Below are 15459 nucleotides of genomic sequence, written 5' to 3'. Positions count from 1 at the left end.
TTAGTGGGTGGTGGGGGACATAATAGAGAGTTAAAAGTAGAAAAGAGTTGACGAGGTTTGGATGAGAATGTTAATGAGAGTAACACAAGTCTGTTTTGAAGCACGGAGGGAGGAATTATATTTTAGGAGGGCAGCTTTATTAAGGGTAAAGTGAGAGACCTAGTTTTACACCACACTCGCTCCAGAGTGCGACTATGTCTGAAGATTTCTGGTTTCTTCTGTTTGCCATGGTTGTAGTGGACGTGGTCTAAGTCTGCGTGTTGTGAGCGGGGCTAAGGTGTCTAAGGAGGATGAGAGAGCTGTTGAAGACAGAAGTAGCCATGTCAGGGCAGGACGGGTGAGATTTTGTCATATCTGGACTTGTGCTAACACTAGTTTTCTAATTTGTATCGAGATTGTAGTCTATCATGGGGGTGAGCTTGGAGTGGTGGCTACTTTACAACATACAGAGGGACCATGGAGAACAAAAGTAGCCACCCTCCAGAAAGGACGACAGTGTCGGCATGATTTGAGGATCTACAGCCGAGTCATACACAAATAAGTAAAATTATTTTAATAGTTAAGGTACTTAAATGCATTTTTAAGATTTAACTACTGAGTTTAGTGTCACTTTAAGACTTCTAATGATTAAAACCTGAACAGAATGCTTTCGTTTGACTTTTCATATTTTATCCTTTAATTTTGACAGTGCGAGATAGAGAACAATACATGGTTGCCATGCGCAATATTTATTTCACTAATACAACTTAAAAGGTGAAACTAATATATGAGATAGACTCATTACATGCAAAGCAAGATAGTTCAAGCCGTGATTTGTCATAATTGTGATGACTATGGCTTACAGCTCATGAAAACCCCAAAATCCACAATCTCAGAAAATGTGAATATTGTGAAAAGGTGCAATATTCTAGGATCAAAGTGTCCCACTCTAATCAGCTAATTAAGCCATAACACCTGCAAAGGGTTCCTGAGCCTTTAAATGGTCTCTCAGTCTGGTTCGGTAGGAATCACAATCATGGGAAAGACTACTGACCTGAAAGTTGTGCAGAAAACCATCATTGACACCCTACATAAGGAGGGAAAGCCTCAAAAGGTAATTGCAAAAGAAGTTGGATGTTCCCAAAGTGCTGTATCAAAGCACATTAATAGAAAGTTGTGTGGAAGGGAAAAGTGTGGAAGAAAAAGGTGCACAAGCAGCAGGTATGACCGCAGCCTGGAGAGGATTGTCAGAAAAAGGCCATTCAAAAGTGTTGAGGCCATTCAAAAGTGTTGGACTGAGGCTGGAGTCAGTGCATCAAGAGCCACCACACACAGACGGATCCTGGACATGGGCTTCAAATGTCCTATTAAACTTGTCAAGTCACTGGTGAACAACAAACAACGTCAGAAGCGTCTTACCTGGGCTATAGAAAAACAGACCTGGTCTGTTGCTCAGTGGTCCAAAGTCCTCTTTTCTGATGAGAGCAAATTTTGCATCTCATTTGGAAACCAAGGACCCAGAGTATGGAGGAAGAATGGAGAGGCACACACTGCAAGATGCTTGAAGTCCAGTGTGAAGTTTCCACAGTCTGTGTTGATTTGGGGAGCCATGTCATCTGCTGGTGTTGGTCCACTGTGCTTCATTAAGTCCAGGGTCAACGCAGCCGTCTACCAGGAGATTTTGGAGCACTTCATGCTTCCTTCCGCAGACGAGCTCTATGGGGATGCTGACTTCATTTTCCAGCAGGACTTGGCACCTGCCCACACTGCCAAAAGCACCAAAACCTGGTTCAATGACCGTGGGATTACTGTGCTTGATTGGCCAGCAAACTCGCCTGACCTGAACCCCATAGAGAATCTATGGGGCATTGCCAAGAGAAAGATGAGAGACATGAGACCGAACAATGCAGAAGAGCTGAAGGCCGCTATTGAAGCATCCTGGTCTTCCATAACACCTCAGCAGTGCCACAGGCTGATAGCTTCCATGCCACGCCGCATTGAGGCAGTAATTGCTGCAAAAGGGGCCCAAACCAAGTACTGAGTACATATGCATGCTTATACTTTTCAGAGGTCCGATATTGTTCTATGTACAATCCTTGTTTTATTGATTGCATGTAATATTCTAATTTTCTGAGATTGTGGATTTGGGGTTTTCATGAGCTGTAAGCCATAATCATCACAATTATGACAAATCACGGCTTGAACTATCTTGCTTTGCATGTAATGAGTCTATCTCATATATTAGTTGCACCTTTTAAGTTGCATTAGTGAAATAAATGAACTTTTGCACGATATTCTAATTATTCGAGTTTAACTTGTATCTGCATACTTTATGATTTTTTTGGTTGTTGAAAGCAAGTTGTTGTTTTTTTTTTCACATGTGTTGATGTTATGTAGTTACTGTCAGCAGCAGCTCCACTATTGCTCCAGGTTTTTTAGACTGTGCAAATAACTATATCTGTTTGCTAAAAACAGCAGTTCCAGTTTTCAAAAATCACACATGCTACTGCATTTTATGTGATGTACTGCACGCATCAGCTTGCATTATCTAGCAGCATTGTGTAACGCCTGTGACCCTCATTGTTTTGACACAGGCTGCCAGTGTGTAGAGGATGATACAGGAGAAGCTGTCACCATGCATGCAGCATCTCCAAGGCTTGTGGGCTGAGCAGCCCAGGCCCGCCTCCTCCTCCTTTACAGTGAGGAACTCCTGGGCATGTGACTGCTTGACTTAAGATGGCAGCGCTGTCTGAACCCTTAGGTCTGGAGAGAGGTAGGAAATATGATGCATGTTGCATTGCAGGGGCTGGGATTTTTGCCTGTAGCACTTGATTTTAGCCAGAGGGAGGAGGGTACAGATGAATGGCTTGGCTGCTCCTTCATCTCTTTTTTCCCTTTTTATTTACACTGGCCCTAAGCTGATAATCAGGCAAGTGAGAGTGATTTGCAATATAACCCTGCACTTGCCTCTCCTGTATTCTGCGATTCTGCAAAGCACTGCAGATAACAGCTTTCCAATTATGTCTATTTGCATCAGTAAACATTTAATTCCTCGCTCCTGTGTTTTCACTTTACGCCATCCTCAGAGCTGCCATTTGTTATCGTTTTGCACTTGTCAGAGTTATTTTAGGACAGGTACTGCTATTTTCTATGTGCAGTGATAGAGAAGGATGGCTTAGAATAGCCAGAGATGGGAAAAGGTATCGCATAGAACAGCAGGTTTAAAAATCCACTTGCCCTTGCTTAAATCATGCATTGCTAGAACCCACCTTCATCTCCTAAACAATATCAGAAAGATTGGAATGATTAAATTGTCCAACTGCATCTCAAATCACAAGCATCACTGTAATCTATTGTATTCAGAAGCAGGGATCTGATGATAAAGTCCCGACAGGTGTCTACAACCTTAGATGTACAGTGAGTGTCTAGGGCAGACCTGGGCAAACGTTATAGAGCATATCGTGCAGCACTGCTTTTAGTTTTACTATGTTTTAGGCAGTGGCGTCACAAAGGGGGTGCGTGGGATGCGGCCCACACCCAGTCGACACCATTGGCGGGGTGACGCCAAAATGACTGACCTCTAAAAAAGTCGGGCACTCGGTCATGGACCGAGAGCCGAACATTGTCAGGAGAGACGAGTGGACCTGGCGGGATGAGGTATGCCTGGGGTGAACGTCCCCTCCTCTCTCTGCCGGCTTCCATTGCCAAGATGGGTGCTGGCCATCACATGAATAGCCGCACATGCGCGATTACATCATGGTCTGGTGTCACCCGCTCCTGGTGGACACCCGGCCTCGGGACGCCCCTCATTTTAGGGTTTGTTTACACCATGTCGAGACCAGATCTGGAGCAGATCTGCAAACGCAGTGCAGTGAGTTTTTGACACATTCTGGTGCATTTTTTTAATGCTTAAAACAGGTTTTCATGTGCATTCCATGCGTTTATGTGTTTACATGCATTTTGGTGCGTTCCAGACCAGAAAAAATAGTGCATGCAGCATTTATTTTCCTTGCACTGTAACAGACTGCACTGGTGTGAACAGAGCCCCGGAATACCATAGAAATACATTGGAATGCATGTCAGGTGCAAACAAAAACTGTTCTGGTCCGGACATGGTGTGACAAGCCCTTAAATTGGAACTATACTTTGAGTGGTGCTGAGCTCTTGAGATTATATGCAAGTACTAAAAACCTCTACTTCCTAGTGATTTTTGTTGTTGCAGGATTTGAGTTACACTTTAAACGGTTCAGGTGTTTCCACCTTTGCAGTCAAACCCACACTATGGGGCCTATTCACAAAGCTGCCAAAGACAGCCGAGTGAATAACCGAGCCGAAGTGAACAGAGCCGAACGTTGTTCAGCGGTTCACTTCAGCTTGGTACGGTTGATTTCAGCCGGATATGTGCTGCATGTTCGGCTGAGCCGAAGTGCACAAGGAGATCCGACATCTGGATCGGCTGAGCTAAAGCTCCGACAGCTCACTTGCTGCCGTTCGCCCCTATTTTCACATTCTCATTCGGCTCCGCTATTCTGCTCGCTACCTCCAGGGTAGCGAGCAGAATAGAAATAAATGTAAACAAATAAAATAAAAAAAAAGTTAAAATAATTTAAATAAGAAAAATTAAAAAAAGTTAAGAAAATAATTTTAAAGAAAAAAAAAAACAGCGTGGGGTCCCCCTCCCAAACCATTCCAGACCCTTAAGTCTAGTAGGAAAGTTAGGAGGGACAACATTTAAAAAGAGAAAATGTAGGAATTTTATCGTAACAATCGCCATAGCAACCCAGGCGGCTGCTATGGGGCCCGAGCGCCTGGGTCGCTATGGCATATCAGGGTGCTGGCTGTCAGGAGGAACGCACCGCTGTTAGATCACCGACAACCTGTCAGTGATGTGTGCAGCGGCGCGTTCTGCCTTACATCCGCCGCTGAGCCGTGTCAGTAACAGCCAGCAGCTGCTGCAGAAGAGACTGGACCCAGGGTTTGCAGTGAAGGAGGAGGCGGGGCCCGGTCCAGCGACCTAAGAGCAGCGGCGCGTTCTTCCTTACATCCGCCGCTGAGCCGTGTCAGTAACAGCCAGCAGCTGCTGCAGAAGAGACTGGACCCAGGGTTTGCAGTGAAGGAGGAGGCGGGGCCCGGTCCAGCGACCTAAGAGCAGGAGGGGCCAGTGATGTAAGAGGAGGCGGGGCCCATCGATAGAGGAGAAGACGGCCCGACGATGAAAGTGGAGGCGGTTTAGGTGCTTCCCTCCCTTGTGAATGAGTAATGGCTACTTTTACCCATTCACTAAATTGTTAAATAAAAGTCTAAAAAAAATATGCCAGACTTTTAAAACCTTTTTTTGAAGAAAAACCCCCCCAAAAACAAAGGATTTTTGACGATGTATGGACAATGGATCCACCGATGTAATCCAGGGTCAATCACGACGTCCAGCGTTGTCCACGACGTTGACGACTCAACAAAATTAAAAAATAAAAATAATTTAATAAAATATAACGATAAAAAAAAAACTTTACCCGACCGCACGCGACAAACTCCTACTGCAGAATGAAGAATCTGACAGATGCTGGCAAAATATAAACAATTGGGCAAAGCTAGTGGTTTACTTTTGTCCAGCACCTGCCAGAGTCTTCTAGCAGGTCCTGGGCAAAAAAAAACTGGGCAGAGCCGGTCATGACGTACTATAATTCGAAGGTGACAGGCTCTCTTTATGAGCCTGCTGTCCAATACAGTAGAAACAGCACAACATTGTGCTCTATCTTCTGTAAAGCTCTGTTTGTAAAGCTATTTAAAGATTTAAAGTACCAGTGTTTTATTACTTCTCTGGACCCGTGAGATTTCTGGACTTCCAGGGGCGTGTGCAGGGAGTCTAGAAATCTCACAGGCTACTGCCCGTACTACTACTTGTGATAATGCCCTGTATCAGCCCTGATACTAGTATCGGTATCGAGACATCCCTAACCTCAAGCAGCTGGGAAACTTTTTGCTGTTATCTCTAACCTCAACACACAAATAGGTCCTGCTGAATTTTGAATATGGCCTGTTGTTAAACGATCTCAGAAGCTTCTCAAACTGATTAAATGCAAGCGGAATGCACCTGAAAGCAAGCCAAATTTGCTCACTGACACTAGCCTTTAGCTTTAATGCAAACCTAAACCTTTACATTATCCTTAACCACATCCAGCGGGTTCACGTAATTACACATCATCCGCTGGAAGTGGTTATATCAAGAACACGGCTGCTGCTGCCGTGTTCTTGGTACCGTTTTAAACAGCAGACAATTGTTGTTTAAATACAAGCGATCTGGCATCTGTACAGGCACCGTATCGCTTGTGAGGTGCTGTGCCGTGTCCTGCCCCCTCCGCTGACGTCCGCTTGACCAGGCTCCACTGTCCCATGTGCGAGCCTGGGAGCGGCGTGATGGGTCTCCGCCAGATGAATCGGAGAAGAGATCAGTGGCTTCCAGCCGCTGATCTCTCCTCCGATCACTGGACCCGGACATGATGTACCTTACATCACTTCCGGTGTCACTGCCCATTCTGTAGGTCCATTCTCTGAGTCTGCAGGGGCTGCTGACATTACATCCAAGATGGTGGTGCCCAGCAGCAGTCTCAGGTAAACAACATGGATAAAATACATTAAATTTACATTTAATCCTATGTGAAGATTCTTGTTTAAATAAATAGTCTGGTGGCAGGATCTCATTAAACTAGGTGTAAATCACAACTGTGTATCGTAAACAACTTTCATGTTATTTTCTTATAGGGCCTATTCACACTATGCGTTTTGGTGGTGCACATGAATTATAGCAACATGTTATGATTTGTTTAGGTAGACCGTTTATTTTGAAAGAGCTGGCTGTACACCTAGGGTTGCCACCTTTTCTTCAAGTGAAACCCGAACATTCTTGCACCGCGTGCAGCAACTTTTTTTTGGATAATATAGAGCAGAGAGCGAGGAGGGGCAGCCAGGAAAAAGAGCAAGAGGAGACAGCCAGGAGAGGGAGTAAGTAGACCGTCTATAGAGGACTACAGCAATACATTTTACAGCAACACAAAATAATATGAAACTACATACTCTGGCCTGGTGGGCTGTGCACGCTCTCGGGTGGGCTGTGCACGCTCTCGGGTGGGCTGTGCACGCTCTCGGGTGGGCTGTGCACACTCTCGGGTGGGCTATCTGGACTATGGTGTCTCACCAGGGGTCTGCAAGCGGGGCAGCATGGTGTCAGGGAGCCAGAGGAGGATATGGCGATGTGCGGGCAGTCTGTGCCTGTTTACAGGTGGCCGCAGCGCAGAGGAAGATCCGGTTTCAGGCAGATGCAGCTGCCCGAGATTGCGCTTGCTGGGGACCTCGGCAGCTGCATCTTTTAGAAAATTTTAAGTGCCTGTGTCGGCAATGAGTGTCCTGTGTCCGGGTGTCCTCAGAGAGGTAATTCAGATTGGGCACTTTAGCATAGGGTTGGTGATACAGTGCTCCAAGCAAGAAAATTAAAATGGGTTTAGATCCCCACTTTTTTAAAGCATAGTTCATATAATCCGAAGATGAAGCATCAAATGCTTTGTGGATTTCCATCCCAAGAATCAGGCCTGGATATTGTTCTTCATGCATTAGATGGATCACTTTGAGAGTATTGTTTGAAGTTTGCCTGTATGGGACAAATACCACCTGGATTTTATGGATTAACAAATATATAAGAGCTAAGTCTGGTCGTGAACATTTTAAGTAGTATTTTAAAGGAGAACTATGCTTTTCACTCACCTCATAGTTCTAGCCAACCTGTGACAATGAGACTGTCACAGGTAAGCTTAGTAGATCGGGAGGTGAGCGAACACATATCGGTTCTCTGCCGTGACAGGGGAGGGTCTGGATTCCCCCATCCCCGCTCCGAACCGCCAGCGCTGACTTGCGGAACGGACAGGGGAGGGGGTGGGTACAGCTGGCTCTGCCTCTAGATAGGCAGAGCCAGCTGTCAGTCACGCAGCTGGGCGGATCCAGACATAATTGTCGGGATCCGCTTCAGCTGCGGCGTCTCAGTATACCGCCAGCAGCAGCAGCTTGCGGTATACTGCGGCATCTCAGTATACCGCGAGCTACAGCTCGCGGTATACTGAGCCTAGGGTGACGGGAGGACGCTAGTTTGTGTCCTCCCGTTACCCTAACGAGAACTATGGGGAAAAGCGTTAACCCCATAGTTCTCCTTTAATATCCATATTGAGGAGCGAGCTTGGTCTATAGTTGTGGGGGTCCAAGGCGTCCCAGTCTGGCTTCAATGGCATAACTAAATGCACCATTAAAGATGAAGGATGCAAATTCGTGTGAGTGCGGATATTATTACAGAGGTTAGGAAGATGAGGGACGAGGATTATGGAGAACGTCTTATTATATAAGGCAGAAAAACCATCGGGGTCCGGGTTTTTGTTTGGCTGTAGGGTCTTAATAGTGTTTAAAACTTTGAGTTTTGCTATTTCTGCTTCCTATTTATGTAGCATATACTGTATTGGGGCAGGGTGAGAAGTTTGAAAAAGGGTACCTGCCAAGGTTTGTTAAATAGGGAGTGGCCATTGATATAGGTTAGACAAAAAAACTTATTGGTTTGGCAACTTTGGGCTAAAAATTGAATACATGAGCTAACATGGGGCCTTGCTTGTTGGCAAACAAAACAAACGACAAACGCACTCAACAATTTGTTACCAGTCATACAGTAAGGTGCACACGAAATGGGCTTTGAACAGTAAAACAGTAGAAAGGCATCATGGCACTAATGATGCCATGATGCCTTTCTACTGTCTTGCTTGTTGGCAGGTGCATAAAAATTCCTCTTAACCCAGCAAAGTTGTTTTTCTCCACTGTCATTCCAAATTAAATTAGGTTCTACTTAACAATCTTGAGCTGTCTGCATAAAGACACTGAAGGGTTGGGTTTGAACTGCATTTCAAGTTGCTGAGGAAGGGTGGCTTTATGGGCCTCCCATAATATTACTGGTAATGCATCAGAGTAGTACCATGAGTGGTCTGATCAATCAAATTATGTTCTGCAATAAGGTCATTGAGAGGCTTGTTCTCATGCTTGTTTCTCTGCCCCTGTGGGAAGATAGTTTAGGGTTGAATCTATCTAATTTACTTACAGAGTTGTGTTAGTGTCACCCATCAAAATTAAGGTGCCATTTTATCAGTAGAAATTACACCCAGGAGTTATGAGAAGAAGTGGGCTTGGTGTGTCTTGGGTGAATAGTAGTTGACTAGGGTGCTATCGGTTTCAAATATTTTGCCCTGCAATAAAAGCTAATAGGCAATAGGGTCTGCTATTTTTATATAAGTGAAGTTTGCTTGAAATACCTGGGGATCATTTTTATGGAAATATTTACGGTTAGAAGAGACTGAGTGCCTAGTTTCTCAGAGGCACACAATGTTGGAGCGTTGAGATGCATAATAGTTAAAAGCAGTTTTACATTTCTGGCAGGAGATAAAATCTTGCATTTAGTAGGATATAATATGGAATTTAGATGTAGCCATAACAAGGAGCGAGAAGAAGGTTGCTGCTGAGAAAGAGGACAAAAGCCCTGAAATAGCTGCTGTTCATTAAACATGTGGGTTAATACCACAATTTGCTGGAGGAGGACACCAAGTATATATAAAAGCAACCTTACGGGAAGCACCATCAGGTTGCCAAACCCCATTACTGCCAGGAAGTTTAGTTACCAGCAAGCAATACAAGAACACAAATGACAAGGCAACAGGCCCAAGGTAACAAGGGGGGCTGTGCTCCTTAAAGGGGTTCTAAACCCTCCGGTTGTTATATTGCCTATATATATATAAAACTTACCTCGTTATCGCCGCTTGTTCCCGTGCCGAGAATCAGGAACTGCTCGTACGGCCGCAAAGGATCTTGGGGCGGGCGCATGCGCAGTTCCGAATTTCGGCCGGGAGACGAGCAGAGACGCAAGGTAAGTCTATGGACGCGTGCACCCGCCTGCAGACACCGCTGGATCGGAGAGACAGGGCAGTCAGCGCTGGATCGGAGATGAAAACATGGGGAAAGAAGAGGAAGATCGGAAAAAGAGACATCATTTAAGGTAAGTGCTAACATTTACATAAGGGGGAGGGGAAAAAAATTTTTCCTTTAATGTCACTTTAATGAACTTGCTGCTGTGATAGTATAATAGGTCCCATCTGGTGCCCAACAGTGTTATACAGTGGTGCTAATTGATCTCAGCAAATTTGCACGTGGGCATAAAACAGTAAGGGAATCGCAACCTGAGGAAGAGTCATTGTGAGCCAGCATGGTAATGCTTTCTTTAAGTGTATAGTTTCATCTTCCTGAAGCAATTAGTACCATTGTTTTCTTTTGTTTGTACAAAAGAAAAATAGGTAATCTGAGCCACCAAAACAGTGTGACACCACACCCCTGAATATACATATAAAACAAACAAGAAAGAATGTGGCTTTTAAGGTGTCACTCTAGGCATGAATAACACATTCTATTGCAAATATATCTTTATTATAAAAATAGATTGTTAAACACCATAAAAGCATAAATATAAGCCTGCTGGTATTAGGTCAGCAATACCACCCTCAATACAGTGTTATCTAAAATAACTTCCGGCATTGGGCCTCTCTGGACCCCACGGTCACATATTTAACATCAGCAATGTCATACACAATATTCCAAGCCTCTTAAGTCATAAATATTAGATCAACATAAAATGTAATTGTAGTAAACTGTCTGAGGTTTTGCATTGATGTGTCGTGGGTCCAGCCTTCTATGCGTTTCGCTCTGTAATGTTTAAACATCGGGAGTATAAATGCCTATGGCCATCTTTACAATAAAACTTATACGCCATATAATAGTATACAAAAATACACAAATACACATATACATACATAACCTTGTTAGGGGTTTGAGTGGTAAACAGTTGCACATCACCGGAGGACAATACTCATCAATGGAAGACATGGGGAATAGAGGGGGAGCCATCACACAGAGGTACCCGGACAAGGAAGGGTAAATCACCATCCAAGAATGCTGTAGATTAAATATATTAAAATATCAAAATAAATAATATATACAAATATAACAGAGTTGTATCGTGGGTACCTGAAGCTATCCTTATATATATGGGAACTAGCGATTGGTAAATAAATACATATTAATTGAAGGCAGTGATATGACTTCAAATGTCTATTATGTAGATAATGATTGATAATGTAGGACAAATCCTATCTAGTAATTTCATAAATACATCACTTAAATAAAATAATGAATCTCCAGGGTATTAATCTCCATTTCTCATTATCCCAATATACCAAAATCAATAAACCCAGGTTTCCATACTCAAGGGACTAGAACATCATCTAATGCAATGTAGTCAAAGCATATCGTAATGAAATAGAACTTACATTTGGTTCACTGGGCTTCCAAAACCACTTGACTCCCTCTCTCCACCATTACCCAGCCACATTCCAACACACAGCCTATATACCCTGGCGTGTGATGTCAGCGGCCGGGATGGGCCTATGGTCTGCGCTTGCAACCGATTTAACGGTGCATCATAATGGGAAGTCTTCCGTCTGTCAGGCAGGACACCTCAGGCAGGCTTAATGTCTTTAATGTCACTTTAAGCATTACTAGGATATTACTAGTATAGCTAGCCATCTTGCGGGCATTTTGGTTATTGCACCATGTTTTTCTGCATTCCCCACCCTTGTGTGTTATGTACGGTACCACCCTTCTTATCAGAGATGTCCTTTGGCATCAAAATGGTTGCTTGTGACATGGCCACATGTTAATCTGTTCACATGGGGGAATACATTACTATGTTTCGACCTGCAAATACCATCTGTTCAATCATTTGCTGCATCCTGTTGTCTGCTGTAACCTGCTGCATTCAATAAAGATCTTTGTTGATCAAAAGGTATTTGGTGAGTTCAGCTATCTGATAAGGATTGTTTGCGGTGATTATATCTGCTTATACTGGCCAGGCATAGAGGTCTCAGCAAGAGATAAATTGCTAATACAACAATCGGAGTCAATAGAATCGACAATAAAATTCTCCTGTAAGTTCAAAAGTTGGCTTCCCAACAAAAGAAGAACATATAAAGTTGCACATAAAAAATTATATTTAATACAGAGATATAAATACACAAAAAACATTGAATGATAAAATACGTTATGCTACTGATACCGGCACTTTAAACTTTTTGACAGATGCGGCTGCTTAGGTCCCCAGCAAGCGCACGGTATCTCAGGGAGCCACATCTGCCTGAATCGGGATCTTCCTGTGAGCCGGGCACCTGTAAACAGGCACCAGCCTGCACATCTCCGCCTTTGTCACGCTGCCCGCCTCTGGACTCCTGTTGAGACGTAAAGCCTGCATAGCCCACCTGAGAGTCCGCTTAGTCTGTCTGAGAGCCCGCTTAGCCCACCTGAGAGCGTCCATAGCCCACCTTAGAGCCCGCTTAGCCCACCTGAGAGCCCGCACAGCCACCTGAGAGCCCGCACAGCCACCTGAGAGCCCGCCTAGCCCACCTGAGAGCCCGCTTAGCCCACATGAGAGCCCGCTTAGCCCGCCTAAAACCCCATATAGCCCACCTAAGAGTCCGCATAGCCCACCTGAGAGTCCGCACAGGCTACATGAGACCCTACGCCATATCCCTTACGGCGCTGGCTGCCTCCAGGACTCTGTTCACCTGTGTAAAGCCGACTGTGAGCTTTACACCGGATGGGATTCTAGGGGCTGAGCTGCTGCCAGATTGCTTTCACGGGCTGGCAAACTGGTCCCACCCTGCCTGACACCCCCCTGTCTTGCTTTCCGGGCTCTGCTGCAACCTCCTGCGGGCACAGGACCGGCATTGTGGGTGTCGGCAGGGAGAGAGATCAGCGAACATCCATTCGCCAATCTCCACCTTGCTGAATAAAGCTGGAAGCGACGCTGATTGCATCACTTTCAGATTTTCAGCTGTCGTTCCCCAGCTACAAAAGAATCTGTGCTTGAACAGCTTTTTTTGAAGCCCAAAGGGGACATTCGGGGTCTAATAGACCCCGAATGTAACCTTAAAGAGGACCTGTCACCACTAGTATGCTATCACATAGGAGGCTTGTGAGCTCCCCTATGTAATAGCAATTAAGTTCTGTAAAAAAAAAGTTTTAAAAAATTAATTTCAAAATATAAAAAAAATGTTAAGCCCCTTTCACCCACAAATGCGCGCATGCTAACGCAAACACGTGTCAGGTGTGCCTACGTACAAAAACAACTATAGCACTACATAGGTATCACTGTGTGTGCCAGAGTGAAAGCAATAATTATAGGACCAGTATTCTCAGATAACTCTAAACTGATGACCTGTAGGATTGTGTAATACAGCAGAAACTAACTGGGGTTGATTTACTAACCTTATAAACACGCCACGAACAAGTATACACCTCTGTAGTGTGTTCCCTCCCAGCATGATCTATTGGTGGAATCTAGACACTTTTGTAGTGTGTACACACCCAGCAGGTGTGTTGTACAAAGCCCTGCATGAATTGCAAGGTGATGTTGTGTAAATTAGCTCTACGTTGTGTTGCTTGCGTTGATGAATGCAGGAATGTAAATGCATGAGCTAACCATTTTTGTCTAAACTGTGAAGCAGCATTATATATGCATCATGTGCATGATTTTTCCATATATGGCATTAGTGGAAATATGCTTTTAGAGACTTGCGTGTAGCTGGTGCGTGTGTGTGTTTAGGTTAGTAAATCACCCCCACTGACTCATTGTGTTGTCTCTCCCACTTTCAGTGGGAATTCTGATGTGCAGGGAAATATTGTAATAAATAAGTAAATAAATACATAAATATATTTGCTTCTCTTGTAATTATACTGGTTGTATTAAAAGTCCAATTGAACCTCCAAATTAAAATCATCTAAGTACATTCCAGGTGCAGCAAAACAAAAGGCATTCAATGTCTTACTATTTGTTTTGTTTCTAAAGCAGCTACAGCCTGAGTAGAGAAGCCTGTCCCCTGAGTGTGACCCATGCTCTCTGCGTGGAAACAGTGGTCTCTCTGTAGAGCTCACTGCTAATTGGAGTTCTCTAGCTCTGAATGATCAGGTGTGTGTTGGACCTATGGAGAAAGATCACTACTTCCCCATAGAGAGCAAGGGTCCCACTGTACAGCATGCTGGCAAAACAGATTTTTCTTTTCAGACTGTGTTGAAACTTTAAGACTTTGCACACCTTTTGAAACAACTGGAATGTATTAAGCTAATTTTAACTAAAAAGTTAAATTGGGATTAAAAATATATAAAATATTTTTAATCTGAATTCATAGTTAAAAGTCCAGTCTTCATATTTTGTAGAGTTCTGGTCTAAATGTGTTACCCTACCTAAAATTTACCTGTATTGACTAAGTATTGTAATTTCTAGATGTATCCCGTGCAATTGAACTGCTGGAAAGACTGCAGAGAAGTGGGGAAGTACCACCACAGAAACTTCAAGCTTTACAACGAGTCCTACAAAGCAAGTTCTGTTCTGCAATAAGAGAGGTCAGTTTGTTTAATGCTGGGACATATAATTGCACCAGACATTCAGCTTCTGCGTCATATGTCCAAAGAGAGTATTGTACCCTAGCATTTGAATAGCATCTATTTAAGGTTTTAGAGTTATTACTTTTCTAGAGTAATTTACTTCTATATTGTAAATAATGCTGAATAGATTGGAAAATGTATCTATTCAAGTCTATTCACAACACACAGCTGAATACATAATATGAAGAACACACCCCACCCCAGTCTGTTGGCTCATATAGATGCATATTGATTTTAAATTAGATGGAGGCAGTGAAAAAAGAACCTGTAAATATAGTGTCATGGATGTATTCTGTGTTAACGTGACACTAAATTTAGGAGTTAAATCTTAAAATGCATTAAAGTACCTTAACTGTTAACAAAAGTGTAGCTTATTCGTGTATCAATCAGCCATATATCTTCAATCATCTCTAAATTTGTGCTGACATTGTACTTCCTTGTGGAGGGTGGCTACTTTTGTTCTCCATGGTCCCTGTGTGTGTTGTAAAGTAGCCACCACTGCAGAATCACTCCTGTGCTAGACTATAACGTCAATACATTTAATAAACTTAACATGAGATTCTAGTCCATCACGGGAGTGAGTTTTGGAGGGGTGATAGCATATTAGCAGTGACGGGTAAAATGTTCCGGAGGGCTTGGCAGCGAAAGGGTTAAAAGTGACCCTAGGGGTCCAAAAGACCCCTAGTGTCACCTTTCCACTCTAAAAAAAGCTATTGAAGTGCAGATAGCAATGACAGTTATGGGACCGGAAAGGATGTAATCCTCGTCGCTCCTGGTCCCATAGAGCGGAGAGGAGATTGGTGAATGGAAGTTCAACGCTCTGCTCCCAGCTTCCCGCCGGCACCTGATATCCCGGGGCCTGCAGGAGGGGCAGCGGAGCCTGGGAAACATGTGTGGATGTCAAGTGGAGGGGGGGGG

The 15459-nt window shown here is 43.9% G+C and overlaps 1 protein-coding gene across 1 annotated transcript in view; it reads left to right on the top strand.

Moving 5' to 3' along the window:
• The first annotated feature begins 2660 nt into the window (after positions 1-2660).
• LIN7B (lin-7 homolog B, crumbs cell polarity complex component) overlaps positions 2661-15459 on the top strand; it is a 32333-nt gene continuing 19534 nt past the window's right edge. The window contains exons 1-2 of the mRNA XM_018564357.1: positions 2661-2752; positions 14381-14499. Coding sequence (XP_018419859.1) covers positions 2716-2752; positions 14381-14499 — 156 coding nt within the window. The 5' untranslated portion in view covers positions 2661-2715. The remainder of the gene's footprint in view (positions 2753-14380; positions 14500-15459) is intronic.

The sequence above is a fragment of the Nanorana parkeri genome, unplaced genomic scaffold (genome assembly GCF_000935625.1).
Source record: "Nanorana parkeri isolate BGI_ZX_2015 unplaced genomic scaffold, ASM93562v1 scaffold747, whole genome shotgun sequence".
Taxonomy (NCBI): domain Eukaryota; kingdom Metazoa; phylum Chordata; class Amphibia; order Anura; family Dicroglossidae; genus Nanorana; species Nanorana parkeri.
This window is presented reverse-complemented; position numbering and strand designations above follow the sequence as displayed.